The sequence below is a fragment of the Glycine soja genome, chromosome 3, assembly GCF_004193775.1.
Source record: "Glycine soja cultivar W05 chromosome 3, ASM419377v2, whole genome shotgun sequence".
NCBI classification, from domain to species: Eukaryota; Viridiplantae; Streptophyta; class Magnoliopsida; order Fabales; family Fabaceae; genus Glycine; species Glycine soja.
In genome coordinates, this window is record NC_041004.1 from 43,406,098 (window position 1) to 43,429,956 (window position 23,859).

The 23,859-nt window shown below is 30.5% G+C and overlaps 1 protein-coding gene across 1 annotated transcript; it reads right to left on the reverse strand.

Annotated features, from left to right (window-relative positions):
• Window positions 1–6,529: 6,529 nt before the first annotated feature.
• On the reverse strand, window positions 6,530–17,472 carry LOC114407324 (auxin response factor 23-like). Its single transcript, XM_028370384.1, has 14 exons — window positions 17,319–17,472; window positions 16,900–17,012; window positions 11,030–11,131; window positions 10,882–10,938; window positions 10,539–10,697; window positions 10,375–10,459; window positions 9,967–10,057; window positions 9,653–9,823; window positions 9,412–9,528; window positions 9,171–9,246; window positions 8,883–9,063; window positions 8,227–8,765; window positions 7,414–7,604; window positions 6,530–6,932 (listed from the first exon to the last, which is right to left on the reverse strand). The coding sequence occupies exons 1-14, from the start codon at window positions 17,368–17,370 to the stop codon at window positions 6,845–6,847; spliced, it is 2,022 nt and encodes a 673-aa protein (XP_028226185.1). The 5' UTR covers window positions 17,371–17,472; the 3' UTR covers window positions 6,530–6,844.
• Between the last annotated feature and the right edge of the window lie 6,387 nt (window positions 17,473–23,859).

Here is a 23,859-nt window from a genome sequence, read left to right on the forward strand (position 1 = left end):
ATATATGATGCTTGAGTATTGACCCCAAATGATATTAGTTTCACACCCCACCAAAAGGTTGGGATACCCATGCAAGCGTCGAGGGCTAGCTTAAATGCTTGAAGGCACCCTAAACAAGCATGATAACATAAGGAATGTGTATTTTACTGTTCTATACTTTTATTCAAAAGAAATGAGAGAAAGAGAACCGTTGTTATGGGACTTTCTGTTGAATTTGGTCCCATTCCAACAGAAGACGCATTTGCAAGAATCATTCTGCTTTTTTGAGAGAATCTATCCTTACATCCATATGGTAGATCTTTCCCTGAGGTCGCGTGTGATAAAGCTTTTGATCTTTCTATTGAACAAAATGTCCTGAATACACACATGACAATTTGTCTTGGATGGCTGGACCATTGTCATTTCATGTCCTTCATTATTACCTTATGATATAAGAATAATATCTTTCATGTTTAACTTTAGATTTTTAAGCATATAAAAAGATGCTTTAGTTATAGTCAACTTTGAAAAGATGATAAATGCTTTTGATTCTCAGAGTACATCTTATTGCTTTCCTCTTGCTGATGTGATTAAGCTTACAAATGTATTATAACCAATCAGCTTTCCATTAACTGGCCTCTTTATTATAGCACTTACAGCACCAATGGACTACTTGACAAAGGGAATCACTGTTTAGAAGGTACTTAAAAACTAGCATAAGTTAAATCAGCCTAAAATCTGTCAAACGATTGAAACAAAATCCTTACAAATCCCATGCCAGAATTTCCTACTTCCAACGTGGGAGTCAAGTTCTGTAGCTTGCGATTGCAACCTTACAGAAAGTGATGAATTCCACTCTACTTACAAGGGACCTGCACTAACTTACCGGTTCTAGGTCTCTAGGATGGCTCATAGTCATTACGCTATTAGAGAAAATGACTAGGATCAGTTTTTGTTTTATGCAATATAGTCTTATTCAAGATTTGCTCAAGAACCCATTAATTATACAAACAAACAAAAAAAAAGTGATGGAGGCATGGTGACAATAAAATATTGATCCCAATTTGCCGGTTAAATAGCTCCAGGGGAGAGTAGCAGTAAAACCAATGTCTCTACAAATCAATCCATCACTTTCTTCTCCGATACTAACCTGCCTTAATAGAATATGTGGACAAAGATTCCACAGCATAGTTAGATGTCTTATTCAGTTACTACTCATAAACACGATTCTTGCCTATTTGTCTTGCAGACTTCATTCATTCCTAAGAAAGTACCACTCAAGGTATGAATTTCTTGCCTTTTTTTTTTCCTTCAAAAGTATTTGAGAGAACAATTTCGGTTCATTTGATGAATGCTAGTTCTTGAATAGACTCGAGAGAATTTGAAGGTTGAGCATTATCGACAAAATAATAACTTCAACAGATTCCACGAAATTACTGAAAAGGAACCCTATCTCCATCCATACCAACTTAGTGTATAACATGAACACACTGCTTTATGAGATTCATTTCCTTTTCAGGAAGCTCAGAAATGGACACCATAGTACTCAAAGATAAAAAAAAATCCACCAAATGGCCTACACTACAACATTTCCCAAGGATTACAGTAAAGAAGCCAAGAAAGAAACAAGATTGTACTATGACCATATCAAAGCAATCAAATTCAATTTGACTGGAAGAGCCGTTGTATCCGTTGGGCAATGAGATCAATAGCAGCATTAGCTGATGAGTGATGAGAATGCCCCATAGAAACTCTCTTTGTAATTAATAATCTCCAATTCACGGGCCATCTTTAACAGAATCTCACCCAAGTCTGTTTGCTTCTGTAGCAGAGAATTGTAGTATGAGTTGGCAACAACTCTTAGCATGAGTCTGTTAGTGAATCTGTTATTTGTTAGTTACAAGCTGTTAGCATTTCAGTTTTTTTTCTGTTATACCAGCTTTCTTCTTTTTCTCCTTTGTATAAATATCATTCACGTAAGCAATAATAAAGCCATGCAGTCATTTGATCATTCTCCTGAATAAACAATATTACTTTCTCTCTCTCCCTTCATGGGCATTAAATGCTTTCACATGGTATCAGAGCTCTTTTCATAAAGAGCTCTGCTGCGCATTCATAACCAGTTTTTCTTTTCTCTTCACGTTGCTCACTATGAACGAATCAACACCAAACATAGAGAGCTATCTCTATCTACATCCAAGCGAGAATCCGGCAGTAGCTCTCGTATCACCAGCTTTAGACTCAAGCAACTATCACTCATGGAGCAAGTCCATGATCACAACACTAAGCGCCAAAAACAAGGTGGAGTTCATAAATGGGAACGCACCAGAGCCTCTGAGAACCGATAGGACTTACAGTGCGTGGAGTCGCTGCAATAATATGGTAGTGTCATGGATAGTGCACTCGGTATCGGTCGCGATCAGGCAGAGCATCTTGTGGATGAACAAAGCTGAAGAAATATGGGATGATTTAAAGTCACGATACGCGCAAGGAGACCTCTTGAGAGTCTCGGATCTTCAACAAGAAGCTTCATCAATGAAACAAGGAACTCTTTCTGTCACGGAGTACTTCACCAAACTTCGTATCATCTGGGATGAAATAGAGAACTTCAGGCCCGACCCTACTTGTTCTTGCACCATCAAGTGTACATGTTCAGTTCTTACCACCATCGCGCAACGTAAATTAGAAGACCGAGCAATGCAATTCCTACGAGGTTTAAACGAGCAGTACAATAATATAAGATCACACGTGTTGCTCATGGAACCCATGCCCTCCATACCAAAGATCTTCTCATATGTAGCCCAGCAAGAACGACAACTATCAGGTATCAATTCCCTTTCGAATCTAAGCCTTGAATCAAAAGAAAATGTTTCTATTAATGCCGCGAAGGTTACTTGTGAATTCTGCGGACGAGTTGGTCACACCGAAAGTGTTTGTTACAAAAAACATGGAGTACCCACCAGTTATGAAGGGAGAAGCAAAACCTATAGCAGAAGTGTGAAAACATGCACTCATTGTGGAAAAATAGGACACACCATTGATGTGTGTTACAAGAACATGGCTATCCCCCAGGGTACAAGTTTGGTAACAGCAAAGTAGTCAATAATATCATGGAAGGAAAAACTGTGAATGATCAAATGCAACGACAAGAGTCTCATGATTTGGTTCATTTTTCACCTGAGCAGTATCAAGCCTTGCTCGCCTTAATACAACAGCCATCTTCAGGAAGCTCCATTCCTACCCAACCCCAGGTTGCATCTATATCCTCATGTCCCACTAACACTTCACCAGGTATAATTCTTTCCCTCAAAATCACAAAATCTAGCTCCTGGATATTAGACTCAGGAGCTACTGACCATGTTTCATTTTCTTTGACCAATTTTGATTCATATCACCAAATTAAACCCATTCTAGTTAAGTTACCAAATGGACACGAAGTTCATGCCACCCACTCGGGAACCGTCCATCTCACCTCTTCAATTACATTGAAAGATGTTCTATACATACCTTCTTTTAGCTTTAATCTCATATCCATATCCAAACTCATTTCCACAAACAGCTACGAGTTAATCTTCTCCTCTAATACTTGTGTTTTGCAGGATATCAACACCAAAGCGAAGATTGGTACAGTTGAAGTGAGTCATGGGCTTTATCAGCTTACCTTGAAACCATCACATTCAAGAACCATATGCTCCGCCATTACCCATCCAAAATGTAATGTCATCCCTATAGATTTGTGGCATTTTCGTATGGGTCACCCCTCTATAGAAAGATTGCAAGTCATGAAAGCTTATTACCCTTCATTGCATAATAACAATAAGAATTTTGTATGTAATACGTGTCATTACGCAAAGCATAAACGAACACCCTTTCCATCAAGCACTTCTCATGCATTCAGCATTTTTGATCTCATACATATAGATATTTGGGGACCTTGTTCCAAAATTTCTATGCATGGGCACCGTTATTTCTTAACTATTGTAGATAATCATTCTCGTTTTACATGGGTTTATCTAATGAAAACCAAAGCTGAGACTCGAGAACTCATTATCACTTTTGTTACATATGTTCAAACGCAGTTTAATAAAACCATTAAAACCATACGTAGTGACAATGGTGCTGAGTTTCTTATGAATGATTTTTATGCTCAAAGGGGAATCATACATCAAACCACTTGTATAGAGACCCCTGAGCAAAACGGCATCGTTGAACGAAAGCATCAACACCTCTTGCATGTTACTCGATCTTTATTATTTCAAGCCAATCTTCCTCTTAATTTTTGGTGTTTTGCATTGCTTCATGCCACATATCTGATCAACTGCATCCCTACTCCCTTACTTCATAACAAATCCCCCTATGAACAGCTCTATACACACCCTTGTGACATCTCAAACCTTCGGGTCTTTGGTTGCTTATGCTATATAAGCACTCTCAAATCTCATAGGCAAAAACTCGACCATCGTGCTCACCCATGCATTTTTATAGGATTCAAACCAAACACTAAAGGGTATCTAGTATATGACCTTCATTCCCATAGCATAAACACATCCCGTAACGTTGTCTTCTATGAAGATCACTTCCCTATCTTTCCTGATACCTCAGCTTCACCTCCCTCTTCTACTTCTATATCACCTCTACCTTTCTCTAACAATCCCGACAATTTTGAACACCCCACTCCACCCAGTGCCCATCTTTCTTCCCCACATACACCTTTCACTCCTATACGGCGTTCCACGAGACTTAAAAAGGCACCTACCTATCTTCAAGACTACCACCATGCACTCACTTCACAAGCTGATACCAATCCGCATGAGGTTAGATATCCTCTACACTCCGTTTTGTCCTACTCTAGACTTTCCCCTTCCCATAAACACTTTGTAATGTCTATCTTAGTAAACACTGAACCCAAATCTTATAATGAAGCTTCCCAATTTGACTGTTGGATTAAGGCTATGCAGGCAGAATTACAGGCTCTACAGCAGAATCAAACATGGACTCTTACACCATTACCACCACACAAAACAGCTTTCGGATGCCTTTGCTGCACTATAAAATTTAATATGGTATCAGAGCCATATTCTGCTTCTGTCCGGTGGGTGCCGCCAGCCCTCGCTTTGTGGTGACGAGCCCTGGCTCGAGGGGGCGTGTTAAGAATAGTCCCACATTGGGTAATTCATGAACATGATAAGTGCTTATATAGCTGGGTAGACCACCCCCTTATGAACCGGTTTTTAAGGGGACCTTTCGGATGGCTTTGCTGCACTATAAAATTTAATAACAACTCTGCTTATTTCCACATTGGTTTCTTCTGGACAGTATTCATCATCCAACCATTTATGTAAAGTAACCCTAAGCCACTTTGATTCCTGATAAGTAAAAAAAAAAAAAAACACATGCAATTATTTCTCCTCAACCACTTATACCAATTTGGGATTAGAAGCAAGAAAAAACTAATATCTTGAAGGCCATGGTTGGGTCTAACCAATGGTCAGGGACCCTAAGGTCTTCAACTTGGTCATCAGATTCTGGGAATGGGTGAGAATGGGACCTGACCCGTCTACCATTATGACGTAGAATTAGAGAAGGAGAAGAGGAAGAAGGAACAGAAGACTCTCCTCTCCTCACCTCACCTTTTTTCTACACACACACACACAAAAAAAATAAAAAAATCACAACTACCAATACGGACCATTCATTAAGAAACTTTTAACCTTTTGGATGAGGTCACTGCCCCACCTAGCGCCAAGGGTAGTGCAATTATTTTTCTTTATTCTTATTTCTGCAAGAATGTTCTTTTCAGCTTAGGATTTTTTGTTTTTGTAGTATCAAGTTGTTTGAGTATAATCCTATTAAGAATGTGAATATCATTAGAGATCTAGAAGTTTAAAAACTTTTACTATAAACTATGGTAGTTTAAAGTTTGAAATCTTTAAAATTCAACAGAGCCTGTTTTTTCTCTTTTCAAAACAGTTTTAGAAAATTCGTTTGTTTAGTAAAAAATTAAAATAACCATGCTTAAGTTGACACATGAGAAAAATAGACATGTTGCTCTCTGGTCCATACAATGAATCTGAGAAAAGAGATCCTAAACCCGGTGCAGCCATTAGTGCTGCTGCTGGGTCACAGTGGCCTGCATGATTGAGTTGTGGGAGTAGCTTCCTGCCCCTCCTTCAATAGAAAACAAGGAATTACAGAAAGTTTTGAGTAGTTTCTGTTTTTTCTAATCAAAATACAGTATTTGTTTTGAAAATAATTTTCAAAAGTCAATAGATTTTGGATGAGAAAATAAGTGATAAGTAGCATAAAATAGGAAGGCAAATCAAACATAGCCTTGGTATTTTGACTTTGAAGTTACCTTGCTAAAAATTTGCTTCGATTTTCAATTTCTCCATATGAATAGAAGATGGGATATGGATACCAAAGAATTTATAGCACTCAACCATTTAATCTAGATCCCTCAGTAAAACCAAGCAATCAAACCAGAGATTCTGAAATTTCTGGCTGATAAAACCAAGCAACCAAACCAGAGAGCGATAGGAATGATACATGATTTCGAACGCCCGTTCATGAGGACGGAATAACCATGCATTTATTATGTCAATTATTCATATCACGGTCATGACTCATGAGTACTTTCCACAAGTATCATGAAAAACAGGTTCTTAAAACAAGAAAAAGCAGTTTTTGTTTTTCCACTCTGTAAATTTATTTCACTATGATTGCTATATTTTTATAGCAGAAACTTATTGATCTCCTAGATTCTCAGGAAAAGAGAAATTTATTCGAACTAGAAACGACACAGTACTGCAAACTGTGCATGCATGCAATGGTGGAAAAGGGGAGAAAAGGTAGGCGACTAAAGGTTTCAAGGATTAGCTGAGGAGCCTGGCTTGAGATTGTCAGTACCTTCCTTTGGACATATGATCATCTTTTGCACCACGCCCAGGAAATCCCTGCATAGTTTGATGGTACAATACTAAAAGTTAGCAACAAAAGAGTCTGTAGTTTAACAGAACAAAGGCAACTTCATGTAAGTGAGAAAAATAAATATTAATCATTAAATTATATCATGAATGATAAAGATTAAAATACACGTGATTTTAAAAAAATAATCTTTGACCTTGTTGTATTTATGACTGAACATCCAAATTTGCTCCTTCCATAAAAAAATACTTTTTCACTACATAATTTCCTTGTTGCTTGTAAATTTTAAAAAGCATTAATGTGTAAAAAGAAAGAAGAGAAACAACTGACTTTTTGGGTTTCTTTCTGTATAAGTTAGAGAAAAAAAATTTAAGGAATGCAGAGTTTAAAAATATCGTGGTTGTTATTTATAACACGTATAAACACAGGCAGAAAAAAATATCAAAGATTCCAAGTTATTTAATATAATCCTGCTTTCATATGATATTGTTAGTTTTGCCACTACTTAACTGCCAGGGATAATCTCCAAGTTGCATCATATCTCCTTCATCATCCAAGCAGGTAACGTGCCACCCACTACCTCCGCTTATCAAGGTTCCTTGAAAATCGAACATGGAGTCCAATTCAGCAATAAGTTCGGTATACCCATTAAAGCGTGCAAGGTCAACTGCTCTTCCAAGAGCATTTCCCAGCTTAAGCACCTGAAATAGTTAATGATCTTTTTGTCAGATTTATCTGAATAGGAAAAGATAAAAATGTTTCAGCTACCTGTTCTATTGTTTGAGTGATGATATATCCTCCTATAAATTTTCCTATAAATCTTCCTATAAAAAAATATTAAATAAAAAAGTAAATATATTTAATGTCTTAAAAATATAGGACACTCAACAAAGGAAGTAGCAAGATTAATAGGAGGACTTAGAATTATACATACATCCAATGTATCCCGAGGGTGAAAATCCTGACCTATTACCAGAATGCTTGGACAGTCAACAGTCAAGCAATAAGGATCTAGCATGCCTACATCTTAGTACCCTTTCCATCCAACTGAAAAAATTTGGATCCTCTCCAGATGGCTATCAAGTGAAAAACTCTGTTGAGTTACACAAATCCTTTCCCAAGCACCCAAATAAAAAAGGTTGATCAACAATTTTATTCCCTAATTAGGCTGACCTACTAGCACTAGCGTCCCTCTATCCTACCTGCCTATATTTTAGTTAGGAGCACTGAAACAATAAATATTACACAACAATGAGAAACTTCTACAAAACTCAAGAAAACCAAGTCAATCCAACAAACAGTTAAATCATAAATGCTACGTACCTTTGTGCAGCTCCGATTATTAACACAGCGACACTTCTTGCATGTTTTTCCTGGGGCAACACCCATTGGAGGACTAGAAGGAAGACTTGAAGTCTTGTTGAGATCAACAAAATTAACCGATGGGATCTCAGGGGAGCTGTCAATTAAGTTAACTCCAAAAAGTTTGAATGTACTAGAACTGCCAGGCTGCCCAAAAGGAGCATCATTTTCATCTCTAGATTCAGTAGAAGGCATTCCAAGGGATTCAGAACCAATGGAAGTTAGGTTTGAGCTTGTAATTGACAAGTCTTCATGTGTAAGTGACATTGATCTGCCAAGAGATTTATGAAGAGGATCTTGCTTGAGAAAGGGATGCTGATTCCGATTCTCCTTCCCGAACCGCGAGCCACGGATTGGGACCTTTGATGGGCGGATTATATCAGTTGATGGTGCTCTTTGCAAAGGCTGTGGAGGAGATAGGCCGCTGTAATCTTGACCTTGCAGGTCTCCATCTGCCCTCCGAGTCTGAGACGAAGGGCCAGCTGAATTCTGATGAACATCTGAATGATAACAAGAGAATTCAAATAGTTATAACATAACATCTTTGTAGCTTCCTTAAATCAAAGAGAACTTTTACAGGTGACTCAAATTAGAGAGATGGATGTATAAGCACTGACCATTCTTGCCAAAGCCACTTATTCCAGGCAAAGAGCGCTGGTTAAGAAGTGCATGCCCCTTTTTCTTGGTGGGGAGAGCAGGAACTTGCTTCTTCTCCTTGGCAGATTCCAAGGGCTCAATCCACCAAGGACAAACCCTTTCAGGATGCATTTTGTCTTCTACTATGGCGTCCCATTGCACCTAAGAAGAGATAAAAAAATTAATTGAATCAACTAAAATATTAAACAGAAAGGCATTATAAAAACTTCAAGGAACTAAATCTAAAGACTTGAAAAGAATCTGATTACCTTGAGACGTCTCCATGCAGAACCAGGCCACCTAATACTATCGATATCTTCATTACCAATTATCGTACCTGCAAGTCTGGTTACTCAAACAAAAAGGCAATAGACCTGGTTACAAAAAGTTTCCTTGTAGATACTATAACTACCATTAAAAGTTTTTGTAAGTTTTTTTTCTTCCTTAGGGATAGATGCATTTCAAAATAAACCATGCATGACTTAGCCATGCAAACTTTGACATCATTACCTTCTTAAAGATTCTTCAACTTCATGCTGCATTTGTACCCTCGTTCCAATTGGATAGTCTTGTAAAGTTGACTTCAAATAGGTTTGGAGATGGACAATAAATTCAAAGGGATTTGTCCTGCAAAAGATGTGCTTAATAGAAAGATCATTCCAATTAAAACGTATTCCCAAAGGGCATATATATACATCTACAAATACAATGCAAGAGAAGTAGATATGTCCTATAGAATTTTTAATCTGACCACGGGCGGTAATAGACAAGAAACATGGTTCTGTTGCCAACAGCATTGGAAGCATTAGTCAAAATTCCAAGTTGCATGCTATGACCCGATATCAGAGATGAAGATTGCGATATATTGCTGAGATTTTCTGCTGCCCGACGAATCCCAACACGAAGTTCTCCAGATTCCCCTCTGCAATGATTAACTAACTTCTCTTAATGCATTAAAAGAAAAGAAAAGAACTCGTGATTCTAACTAGAGTTCCTCTGGAATAGCAACAAACAGAAATTGTGGGGAGGAGGGAAAAAGGAGACATGGAAACTGAAAGTAAGTACCTAACGAAAATGCATGAATCTCCAGCAACAAGTTTCTTTGCATTCACGAATAAGCTCCAACCGCTAGTAAGCAAGTGTCGTTTGGGCTGACCTGCATTTCATTTCAAAAAATATCTAACTCAGAAACCAAATATTGAACCAAGCGAGCATTTTCTTGAAAGAAAAATATGTCCACATGTTCCAGAACTTATGGTCATATAATCTCATCACTGATTCCAAAAAAAAAGGAGGTAAAATAGTAAACACGTTTCTGTCTCTTCTAATTTAAATGAAATATCATGGACTAATCATAATCATAAGGATCCTAGATTTATTCAACTGAGCATTAACAGCTGTTTCTCTACATTCAGTACATTCTTGCAACTGAATCAGAAATTATTGACAAAATGGAAAATAATCTAAACTTACCACGATATATGTGACGAAAACGCCACTCAAATCCATTCAAGTCCTTTGCAACAATTTCCTGCGCTGGTGTTTGAAGAGTCATGTCCTGAAATATCAAAGACCACGTATAAGCCAAATTCTTATATAAATAAAATAAATAAACAACAAATGATAAGGACTCCAACCAGCGGAGGGAAGCATTCATCAGCATATTTCTTCGGAACAGAGAATCCACCATGTGTACTTGTGTCTGACGGAGTCAGTATCTTACTAAAAGAATAAGCTGCATTTCTGGAAGGTATCTGATCTATGTTTACCTCCTCCTCAAAACAAAGGTTATCTTTCTGCAAAGATCCAAAGCAATAACCAATTCTATTAAGATATTATCCATATTTGCATGTCGTACAAGGTAAATTGTCATTTCATTCTTCAACATCAAATTCTATAGCATACTAACTTATAATAATAGTTTCACTTTTAAAAAAGGAACAATGGAAAAAGATGAAGGTAAAAGATAAAGTGGCCAACCTGGACCTCCGGAACTAATGTAACTTGAGCATAAACCTCGTCTGAGTAAGCTTCGGCCTGCAAAAACGACATAAGAACATTATTTTCAACATGCATTAAACACTTGATGTTAATAACGACATTAACCTGAGTAGAAAGATGACAGTACCTTTAATTCAACATTCATAATCTTGCATAAGATCTTCGAAGGCAAATCATACACAGGAATTTCCAGGTGACTATCTGGCTGATTCTGAGTATATGCAGCAACCTATTTTCCACACCCCAACCATTCGATCATGAAAATGGTAATGATAAGAAAATATGGGTTTTGTATACAAAACCATATCATGCAAACAAATAACCGTTCTTTTTTCTATTATTCCGTAACACAAGTAAATGTCCAATCTAACACAATTTAGGATTCCGTAATAAATTTGGGGAGACTATAGAAGATCACTTTTAATGTAAAGATTCATATAAAACCATGCCAAGTAAACACAATATTTTAGAATAAACAGATGAGTGAGCATAAGAATTTGAAAGAAGTTGTTAATGGGGTAGCAGAGACAGGGCACTATTAGATAATCAGTTTAATTAAGCATTTATTTAATAAAATTTTATTATAAGAGAGTTTATTGATAAGCTTAATTATAAAATTTATTGAAATGAGATAAAAAGAAAGATTTATAGAAATAGAATAAGTCCAATAAACTTCATAGAAAATCTTCCAAATGCTTCCTAATTAAAAGGATCCTAATCCTTGAAATAAATTGAGTTGTAACCTGTAAGTGTTTAAGCCTCCTTGAAAAGTTGCTTTAGTTATGATTACCCTTATCCAGCTTTAATTGCAGCTTCTTTACTCTTTAGGAACTTCCCTAATTACCTCTTTATAGATGTATTTAGTCTCACGATGATTTAAATACAGGTTATAAAATTTGGACAATCTTCACAAGTTAGTTTGTGGAGTTGAGATAAGTCCTAAGTCTAATTAAAATCTAGTATGATATCAAAATATTATTGAAATGCTTGTACTGCCTGCCACCCCATTCAATTGAAATGCTTCACTACGTTTTAAATTCTAAGCAGTCCAACGCATAGGTTTCAAAAAAGATTAAGAAAAAAAGAAACAAAAAAAGAACTTCAACCACACATGAGTTATCTAATAAGTATAAAAACATAGTGGTCAGGACTCAGGAGCAAAATGAGAAAGAGATCAAAGGAATTTGAGAGAAGGTGCATCTCTCAAACCAAATTAGAAAAATGGAAAATGGATGAGAGAAAAGAAAAAACATAAATTGTTACGGATTTAGCAAACACACGTGTCTCATAAGGTTGTTAAATAGCATTACAATATTATTTTAATTTCTTTTATACGTTAATAAAATATTAAAAGATATTTTGAAAAACAAATTAATTTTATGAAAAATATTAATTTGAGTTATTTCTTTAATCGTTCCAATTGACATGATTGAGTATTTTTAAAATTCCAAAAAACAAACAAACTTATAGGTTTCCAAAATAGGAAAACAAAGATAGTGTCGGATTTTAAAAAAAAAATTGTTTTATTTATTTGTCATTTTTAACATTTAAGATAATGTTAATTTGTCTTTTACATGTATATTTATTGTGAAGTAGAAATAAAAAATGAAATCCCATGCTACTTAATTATTTTATTAGAATAAAAAAATTGTTGCATTTTTAAATTTTTTACGTAAAAATCTTAAAAAATAGATAAAATAGTATACTGTAATCGTATCATTTGATATGCTTGAGTATCTCAAAATAATAAACGAACTAGAAAGAATTTTAGCCACGCTAGTGTGATTTAGCTTCAGTATAGAGTTGTAGTTAGTAATCGAGTAAAAAACATAAAGGCCATTTGAAAAGACGTTCAGGTTTCGGAGTTCGGAGTTCAAGGTTCAAAGTTTAGAGGGGAAAGAAAAAGCCGTAAATCTTACATTAATCGGATAGCATTTTACAATACATTTTTTGTATGCAAATAGAAGCTTTGATGAAAGGTAAGCCTCAATGCATTACAATATTATTTTAATAATACCCCTTTTAATAGTCAAGTTGATAAAAAATATTATAAAAACCCATTTAAATAATGTTATTTATTTTTAATTGTATTGATTAAAATAATTCCTTGACCAAACAAAGATGAGAATTTTAATAAAAAAAAGAAGGAGCAAATTTTAAATCTCATATTAGTCAAATATTGTTATAATATTATTTTAGTAACACTTTTAATAGTTAAGTTAAATAAAAATTATTTAAAAAATATATTTATTAAATAAGAATCTCATTTACTTTTTTTTATTACAAGAGTCATTTATTTTTATTAGTATCAATTGAAATGATGTTACGGTAAAATAATGTGAGAAAAACATAAATCTTACATGAAATATAATTTTAATTATCCTTCTAATAGTCAAATTAAATAAAAAATATTTTAAAAACCCATTCAATATTAATGTTATTTATTTTTAATCGTATAAATTGAAATGACGTTCCAATCAAACAAAGATGGAAAAAAACAGTAAAGGAAGAGAGAAAAAGAAAATTGTAAATCTTACTTGAGTTAAATAGTGTTATACTATTATTTAGTAAATCTTTTAATATTTAAATTAATAAAAAAATCATTAAATATTAATGTCATTTGCTTTTAACCGTATCAACTAAAATGAGCTCATGCTAAAACAATGTGAAAAATCTTAAATAAAAGAGAGAAAATTATAAATCTTATCTTAGTGAAATAGAATTACAATATTATTTTAATAACCTTTTTCATAGTTAAATAAATTATATTTTAAAAATTTATTAAATATTAATGTTATTTTTTTAACTATATCAATTCAAATGGTGTCCTGGTCAAATAAACATGAGAAATCTTAATGAAAGAGTAAAAAATGATAAATTTCACATTAGTCAAATAACCTTACAATATGATTTAATAATCCTTTTAATATTTAATAAAATATATTTTAAAAATTTATTAAATATTAACGTAACTTATTTTAACCGTATCAATTCAAATGACATCACAGTCAAATAAGGATGACAAAATCTTAATGAAAGAGAGAGAAAAAAACCACACATCTTACATCAATCAGACAATCTTATAATATTATTTAATAATCCTTTAAATATTTAAATAATTTTTAAAAAAAAATCATTAAATAGTAACGTCATTTGTTTTTAACCATATCAATTCAAATGACGTCAAGTTCAAATAAAAATGAGAAAATCTTAATGAAAGTGAGAGAAAAAAGTTGTACATCTTACATGAGTCCCATAACATTACAATATTATTTAATAATCTTTTTAATAGTTAAATAAAAATATTTTTAAAATTCATTAAATGTCATTTGTTTTTAATCGTATCAATTTAAATAACGTCACGATCAAGTAAAGATGAAAAAATCTTAATGAAAGAGAGAGAAAAAAAATGTAAATCTTACATGAACCTAATAAAATATTATTCAATAACCCTTTTAATAGTTAAATAATTTTTTTAAAAAGTTATTAAATATTAACGTCATTTTTTTAAACCGTATCAATTCAAATGACGTCACGATCAAGTAAAGATGAAAAAATCTTAATGAAAGAGAGAGAAAAAAAATGTAAATCTTACATGAACCTAATAAAATATTATTCAATAACCCTTTTAATAGTTAAATAATTTTTTAAAAAAGTTATTAAATATTAACGTTTTTTGTTTTAAACCGTATCAATTCAAATGACGTCACGATCAACTAAAGATCAAAAAATCTTAATGAAAGAGAGAGAGAAAAAAGCTATAAATCTTACATGAATCCCGTAACATTACAATATTATTTAATAACCCTTTTAATAGTTAAATAAAAATATTTTAAAAATCCATTAAATGTCATTTGTTTTTAATAGTATCGAGTCAAATGACGTCACGATGAAATAAAGATGAAAAAATCTTAATGAAAGAGAGAGAAAAAATTGTAAATCTTACATTAACCCGATAAAATATTATTTAATAACCTTTTTAATAATTAAAGAATTTTTAAAAAAAATCATTAAATATTAATGTCATTTGTTTTTAACCGTATCAATTCAAATGATATCATGATTCAATAAAGATAAGAAAATATTAATAAAAGAGGGAGAAAAAGTTGTAAATCTTACATGAGTCGGATAACATTACAATATTATCTAATAACCCTTTTAATGGTTAAAAAAATATTTTAAAAATCCATTAAATATTAATGTCATTTACTTTTAACCATATCAATTCAAATGACATTCTTATCAAACAAAGAAGAGAAAATCTTAATGAAAGAGAGAAAAAGAAAAGTAAATCTTATATTAGTTACATAGAATTACAATATTATTCAATAGTTAATAAAAATATTTTAAAAAACCATTAAATATTAATGTCATTTATTTTTAACTGTATCAATTCAAATGACATCTCAGTCAAACAAAGATCAGAAAATCATAATGAAAATGAGAGAAAAAAACGTAGATATTATATTAGTCAAGTAACATTGTAATATTATTTAAGAACCCTTTTAATATAGTCAAATAAAAAAAATCTATTACATATTAAACTCATATTTTTAATCATATCAATTTAAATAACACCTCAATTAAACAAAGATGAGAAAATCTTAATGAAATAGAGAGAAAAAAAATCATAAATCATACATTGGACAGATGACATAACATTACAATATTATTTAATAACTCCTTTAATAGTTAAATAAAAATATTTTAAAAATTCATCAAATATTAATGTCATTTGTTTTTAACGTATCAATTCAAATGACGTTTCAGTCAAGCAAAGATGAGAAAACCTAAAGGAAAGAGAGAGAAAAAATCATAAATATTACATTAAAACATTATGATATTATTTATTAACTTTTTAAATAGTTTAAGTAAAAAAACATTTTAAAAATTCATCCAATATTAAGGTCATTTGTTTTTAACGTATCAATTCAAATGGCGTTTCAGTCAAAAATGATGAAAAATCTTAATGAAAGAGAGAGAAAAAAAATCATAAATGTTACATTAAAATATTACGACATTATTTACTGATCTTTTTAATAGTTAAGTAAAAAATATTTTAAAAAATTATCAAATATTAAGTCATTTGTTTTTAATTGTATCAATTGCATTGACGTCACCATAAAATAAAGATGAAAATAGAGAAATTTACTAAATTTTAAATTAGTCAAAGGCATTGTGATATTATTTTAATAACTCTTTTAATAGTTAAGTTAAATAAGAAAATATTTTAAAAAATCATTAAGTATTAATGTTATTTATTTTTAATCTTGCATGTCAATTGAAATGCTTAGTATTTTTAATTTTTTTAAAAAGTGGAACTCATAGATTAAAAAAAACACTTTAGCCACACTAGAGTCATTTATGTACAATTTTTATTCGATTTGTTTTAAGAAAATAACCATTTGCTTTTATCAGTTCTTTTAGAAAACTTTTGAAAAACGAGCAATTATTTTTTTGTAAGAAATTGTAATGAAACACACACCGAGTACAACAGATATAGACAAAAGGTGTGTTTGGAAATCCATTTGTAACGATGCATGGGTTATTTACAATTTCCAAAGCAAAAATTCAAGAAACAAAATGCTGTATCATGCACATATAAACGTTTCTATGCATAGATTTGATTGATAATCAAACCCAACAAAGAGAACAAGAGCATATGCAGAAGAGATTCCTAAAAAAAAAAAACAGAGACTAGAAAATCGAAATTGGGTGAGAAAAATAAGAAAACCGTAAAATCTTATAAAGCGATACATTAGTTTTTAAAAATAAGTGAATTAATCAAATAGCATTATAATATTAGTTTGATAATCCAAAACATTAAGAATAATTCAGCATGATAAAAAAATTAAATGTAACAATACATGCATGACAACCTTCGAAATGACCATCTTCGTTCTACATTCCACAAAAAAGATCGGTTCACACAAAAAAAAATAGTAGAATTCAGAACAAGTGGTAAATTAAGTAATAGAGAATGAAGATTGAATTAACCTGCTCCAAGTGGCCTTGAGGGAAGTAGAAAACCCTGTCATCAACGCGAGGAACATAAACGAATGACCCAGCACATGCACGCCACAGTTCAGTGTACAAAATATCCTGCACGCCTATAAAATCATAACAAACAAAAAAAAAATGGAAAATTAATAATTAACAAAAAGAAAAACCCGATCCATGAACAAGAGTATAAATTTACGAGACCGATCCTGGACGAAAAAAAAAATCATCAAACATCAAACATTTAAAACACTTAATAATAGTTGTTGACTTCCACCCACCGATTGTAAAAAGTATTTGTCCTGTTAAATCATCCACCATAGAATAAAAAGAAAAAAGGTAGCACTATTCTATTGAAGCAATGTCAGAGAAACAGATAATGGTTCCAAATTGATAGAAAGCCAGGAATTAGTTACCTTCATTAGAGGGAAGGCCTTGTTTTTTCTCTGGAGAGTCCATGTCTCTCATTGAAAAAACAAGAAGAAGGAAGGTGGAGAAAACAAAAAGAAACGGAGAAATTAGAGAGAGGAGTACTGAGAGAAGAAGAACATGAGAAAGAAGTAAGGACAAGTGAGATTTAAGTAGAGAGAGCGAGGCGTGTCTGTTCCAAACAAAAAAATAAATAAAAATGAATAAATAATAAATAATAAATGTTAAATAAAAAAAAATATATAATAAGAGTGAGAAACGTTTCATTGAATTGAAATTTGGTTCACACTATAAAAATTGTCTCTCTAAACAAGTAAGTCCATTGCCATGATGCCAGGTTGGGGTAACGCCCCCAACTGAAGGGGTGGTATAGTAGCGAAGAATGTAGGTGGCATGTTCTGGTTCGCGCAGGTGCAAGGTGAGAAATAGAGATCTAGAGAGAGTGGATGAGGTGGAGTAGTAGTACAGTACCCCTGCTTTGCTTTTATTGTTTCCATGAGATATGTGAGTTGTTTCTTCTCACAACAATATACATCACTCACTACTACTTGTACACCCTCACCACACCTCTTGCTGATCGTTCCACCACCTTTCTTCGTCTCCTTTTCGCTGCTTCTAGTGTCACAGCTTAACCTTGACCTTGATTTGAGTTAATTAATTTTAGTTTTGAGATATTAATCATAAATTAAGATGAGAGAGATGGAGAAATATGGCGTATGCGAAGTAGAGAGTACTTTGCATGCTGAGGCTGCGTCAGTGATTGCAGAAAGCTTGTACGGCCACCCCATTCACACCGTTCAGTTCAGGCTATTATTATGGCTTCTTCCTCCTGCCTGCATCACTATTTCCTTTCCTTTCCTTTCTTTTCTTTTCACTTTCAAACTCTTCATTAATGTTTATCATCTTCATTTTCATTTTTGTAATAATATTAATCAATCCACATGCTACGTACTAAGAACTTCAATAATTATTGCTTGATCAGAATTTTAAAAGTGAAATACTATTTTTAGCATTTTAAAGATTACTATTATTATTTGTACGTAATCTGGTATTACTCTTTTTGTTAGAATATATAACGATAATATATATCCTGAGACGCTTTCTAATTTTGATACCTAATCAACAACTCTTTAAAATATTAACTTGGGTCTTTAAATGGTGACCATTTACTACATTTAAAATTAAACAAGTGTGTGCTTATTTTAAAATTTGGTAGAATTAACTTTGATGATATTAAATTTGAACTATTTGAGTAAAATTAAAAATGTGTGTTTAACTTAATCTTAGCCGTATCTTGTGTTAAAATATATGGTTTTTATTAGAATTTAGACGGAATTCTTTTCTGTCTTTAAAACAAGTAAGTAGAGATTAAACATTTTTTACAATAGTCCCATTGAGACTCAAAGCTATATATGATGTTATATATACTATTCAAATTTTCATGTTACTAGATCGACTCTACTGATTCTAGGATTAAACATTACATATATATATATATATATATATATATATATATATATATATATATATATATTGCAAAATGCATCATATACTTAATGAAGATATATCAAAATCCACAAGAATGAAGATGTATATCAAAGGTTCAAGTCAATATTGTATAAGCTTTTATATAACAAAGTGAAGATATAAAAATCACACAGAAGTAGGCTTGAAAAAATGACATAAAGTTTTTTATTATGAAAAACAATTGATTAAATATTTGTTGTATATAAAATATTATCAAATCAATCATAAGAGTTGATATTATCAAAACCAATAACTTAAAACATAATATTAACATTAATTTTCAATTACTTCAAATTATCAATAATTAAAAACAAATAATTTAAAACAATATTTCAAAATGCATGGTATAAGAGACATATCTAGTGGAGGACTGTTTCTATATGAGAATGGGAGGTGAAATATTGTGAACTTTAAAAACTCAAGTGACTAGTATGTTTTAATATTTATCATTGATAATAAATTTTAATTGTCAATATTTTTCTTTCTAGTCTCACACAAAATGATCATTTCACTAATATATCCTTTTTATCTCTGTCACAAATTATTTTTTTTACAAATTTAGAAATCGCACTTGTCTCATAAAAAAAGTTAATCAAATAGTGTTATAATATTATTTTAACAACCTTTTAATAGTTAAATTAAATAAAAAAATTAAAATCTACTAAATATTAGTGTTATTTATACTTTAATTGTATCAATTGAAATGCTAGAGTGGTTTTTTAATTCCAAAAAAGTTTAATTCATAAGTTTAGAAATAATAAATGCTTCAAAAAAAAGACCAAGAGAGAAAAAAGTTTACCCACATTAGTATGATCTAACTTCAGTACAGAGTGTTAGTGATCAAGAGAGAACAAAACAAATATTTGTTAAACATTTGATTTAAAAAATAACTCAAGGATAATATAAAATAAAGAATGATAGACTAAATAAATATTTGAAAATTTATAATTCCTTAGATCTTATATAACTTTTTATTTAGTGTTTAATAAAAGTAAAAATATAATATTATTTTTATTTTTAGACTTTTCATTATCCCACATTTTTTTTTCTTATTTTATATACACCTCATCCTCTAAACCTTCCTCTCCAAACATCATACTTTAGCTATGGATGAGGACCATATGGACGATTGTTATTTCCTTTTTGTTCATTATTTTTTTGTTTTCATTGTTAATTTATTCAAATGTTTCAATGGAAGACCCATCATCATCTTCCTTTTCTTATTATGCTTTTTTGTTCTTTTGGCTAACTCCAGGAAGGTCACGTCATTGGTCGTGTCGCCCCGTCATCATTGTGACCCTGTAACAGTCTTGCGCCAAGTTGCTGCTAATGCACTTAAGATTTTATAGTAAAATTTATATTATTTTGTCCCATACATAAGCACATCAAACAAAATATAACACAAAATTACTTGTAGTATGCATTGACCACCAAACAATGTACAATTCAAAAAGTTGTCCTATAATTCAATTACTTGTCCAGTGTTGTTTTATCTATCTTTTTTTAATAAATCAAACACACTGGGGAAGGAGAACTGTAAATCAATAGCATTATAATATTATTTTAATAACCTTTTAATTGTTAAGTTACATAAAAAATATTTCAAAACTCTATTAAATATTAGTTATTTATTTTTAATTTTATTAATTGAAATGACGTCAGATCAAACAAAGATGAAAAAAATTTAATAGGAGAGAGAAAAAAAAAGTGAAAATCATAAATCTTATAAGTCAATTATAGCGTTACATGCAATATTATTTAATAACCCTTTTAATAATTAAATAAAATAAAATATTTTAATTCATTAGATATTAATGTTTTTTTTAATTGAATCAATTGAAATGCTTAAGTATTTCTTTAAAAAATTGAAAAAACCGAACTCATAGATTTTAAAAGAATAAAAGAAAGAGAAAGAATTTAGTCTCAATAACCCTTTTAATCCATTTTAAAAGTATTTCTCTCTCTCTTTCATTAAGATTTTTTGATCTTTAGTTGATCGTGACGTCATTTAAATTGATACGTAACTTTTTTTAAAAATTATTTAACTATTAAAAGGGTTATTGAATAATATTTTATTAGGTTCATGTAAGATTTACATTTTTTTCTCTCTCTTTCATTAAGATTTTTTCATCTTTACTTGATCGTGACGTCATTTGAATTGATACGGTTTTAAAAAAATGACGTTAATATTTAATAACTTTTTTAAAAAATTATTTAACTATTAAAAGGGTTATTGAATAATATTTTATTAGGTTCATGTAAGATTTACATTTTTTTCTCTCTCTTTCATTAAGATTTTTTCATCTTTACTTGCTCGTGATGTCATTTGAATTGATACGGTTTTAAAAAAATGACGTTAATATTTAATAACTTTTTAAAAAAATTATTTAACTATTAAAAGGATTATTGAATAATATTTAATAATATTTTTTCTTTCTAGTCTCACACAAAATGATCATTTCACTAATATATCCTTTTTATCTCTGTCACAAAATATTTTTTTTACAAATTTAGAAATCGCACTTGTCTCATAAAAAAAGTTAATCAAATAGTGTTATAATAAATGCTTAAAAAAAAAGACCAAGAGAGAAAAAAGTTTACCCACATTAATATGATCTAACTTCAGTACAGAGTGGTACTGATGAAGAGAACAAAACAAATATTTGTTAAACATTTGATTTAAAAAATAACACTCAAGGATAATATAAAATAAAGAATGGTAGACTAAACAAATATTTAAAAATTTATAATTTCTTAGATCCTATATAACTTTTTATCTAGTGTTTAATAAAATATAATTATTTTTATTTTCGGACTTTTCATTATTCCATATCTTTTTTCTTTTTTCATATATACCTCATTCTCTAAACCTTCCTCTCCAAATGTCATTCTTTAGCTATCGATAAGGATTGTATGGACGGTTGTTATTTCCTTTTTGTTCACTATTTTTTTTGTTTTCATTGTTAATTTATTCAAATGTTCCAATGGGAGACCCATCATCATCTTCCTTCTTACTATGTTTTTTTGTTCTTTTGGCTAACTCTAGGGAGGGAGGTCGCGTCGCCCCGTCATCATTGTGACCCTGTAGCGTAGCAGTCTTGCGCCAAGTTGCTATTAATGCACTTAAGATTTTATCCAATACATAAGCACATCAAACAAGATATAACATAAAATTACTTGTAGTATGCATCGATCACCAAACAATGTATAATTCAAAACGTTATCCTATAACTCAATTACTTGTCAAGTGTTATTTTATTTATCTTGTATTTTTAATAAATCAAACACACTCGGGGAGGAGAACCGTAAATCAATAGCATTATAATATTATTTTAATAACCTTTTATTTGTTAAGTTACATAAAAAATATTTCAAAACTCTATTAAATATTAGTTATTTATTTTTAATTTTATTAATTAAAATGACGTCAGATCAAACAAAGATGAAAAACATTTAATAGGAGACAGGAAAAAAAAGTGAAAATCATAAATTTTATAAGTCAATTATAGCGTTACATGCAATATTATTTAATAATCCTTTTAATAACTAAATAAAATAAAATATTTTAATTCATTAGATATTAATGTTTTTTTTAATTGAATCAATTGAAATGCTTAAGTATTTCTTTAAAAAATTGAAAAAACCAAACTCAAAAGAATAAAGGAAAGAGAAAGAATTTAGTCTCATAAAAGAATTAGTCAAATAGCGTTACAATATTATTTTAACAATCTTTTAATAGTTAATTTAAATATATTTTTTAACCCTACTAAATGTTATTGTTATTTATACTTTAATTGTATCAATTAAAATGCTCGAGTGGTTTTTTAATTCCAAAAAAGTTAAATTCATAGGTTTAGAAATAATAAACAAGAGAGAAAAAAATTTAGCCACGCCAGTATGATCTAATTTCAGTACAGAGTCGTAGTGGTCAAGAGCAAAAAATTAACCAATGACATTTAAAACAAATGTCTTAGTCAAATAAAGATGAGAAAATCTTAATGGAAACTATAATATTTTTTTACTGTATCATTACAATATTATTTTAATAATCTTTTAATTTTTAAGTTAAATAAAAAATATTTTAAAATTATATTAAATATTAATGTTATTTATTTTTAATTGTATTGATTGAAATGATGTCAGATCAAATAAAGATGAAAAAAAATTATGGAAGAGAGAGAGTGAAAATTGTAAATCTTACATAAGTCAAAGAGCGTTATCATATTATTTTAATGTTAAATAAAATATTTTATTTCATTAGATATTAATGTTAATTATTTTTAATTGTATCAATTGAAATGCTTGAGTATTTTTTTGAAATTTGAAAAAACCAAACTCATAGATTTCAAAAGAATAAAAGAAAGAGAAAGAGCTTTAGCCACACTGATATGATCTAAGTATTGAGTGTTATTATATATGAGGTCTCACATATAAAAAGAAAAAAAAAACATACTGACTACAAAAATTAGTTAATCAAATATAATTATATTTATTTTAATTAAAAATATTATTTTTAATTTATTTTTATTGAAACTTGATATTAAATATTAAAAAAATTCATTAAAATTAATACTTCAATTAAATGAAAAATATTTTAGAGATAATAACATTAAATAAAATAAAAATTAGTTATATTTTTCTTAAATTTGTGGGAAAAAATGTATTTTTTTTCTAGGGAGTAGTTTTGTCTAAAAAAATAGAGTGGTAGCGGTCAATAAAAATCAACACTGATAGAAATGGTAAGAGTTTATCAGAGGTAAGAAAAATGAAATTTTAAGAAAGAGTGCGAGTGTATGTTTTTATTAAAATTTACAAATTTAAGCTTGTTTTAGATTTAAGTTTGCAAATTGAGTTTGTAAAAATAACCCAACTCTTACTTTTATAAACTGATTAAGGCAATTTTTTTTATGTGCAAATGTATTTTTGAATGTAATAAAAAAGTCATTAAAATGAATTTACTCTTCAAGCTGAATTTGGAACTTTCCACCGGCCAACCAAACA

Bases quoted from the DNA above. Each gene is read 5' to 3' on its own strand.
- LOC114407324 (XM_028370384.1), bottom strand. From the start codon at position 17,370: ATGAGAGACATGGACTCTCCAGAGAAAAAACAAGGCCTTCCCTCTAAT. The intron at 10,698-10,881 runs GTTGGCCACTTT...GGATCTTTGCAG, and splicing joins CATTAGTTCCGGAGGTCCAG to AAAGATAACCTTTGTTTTGA. The intron at 9,247-9,411 runs GTAATGATGTCA...TTGAGTAACCAG, and splicing joins GTTGAAGAATCTTTAAGAAG to ACTTGCAGGTACGATAATTG.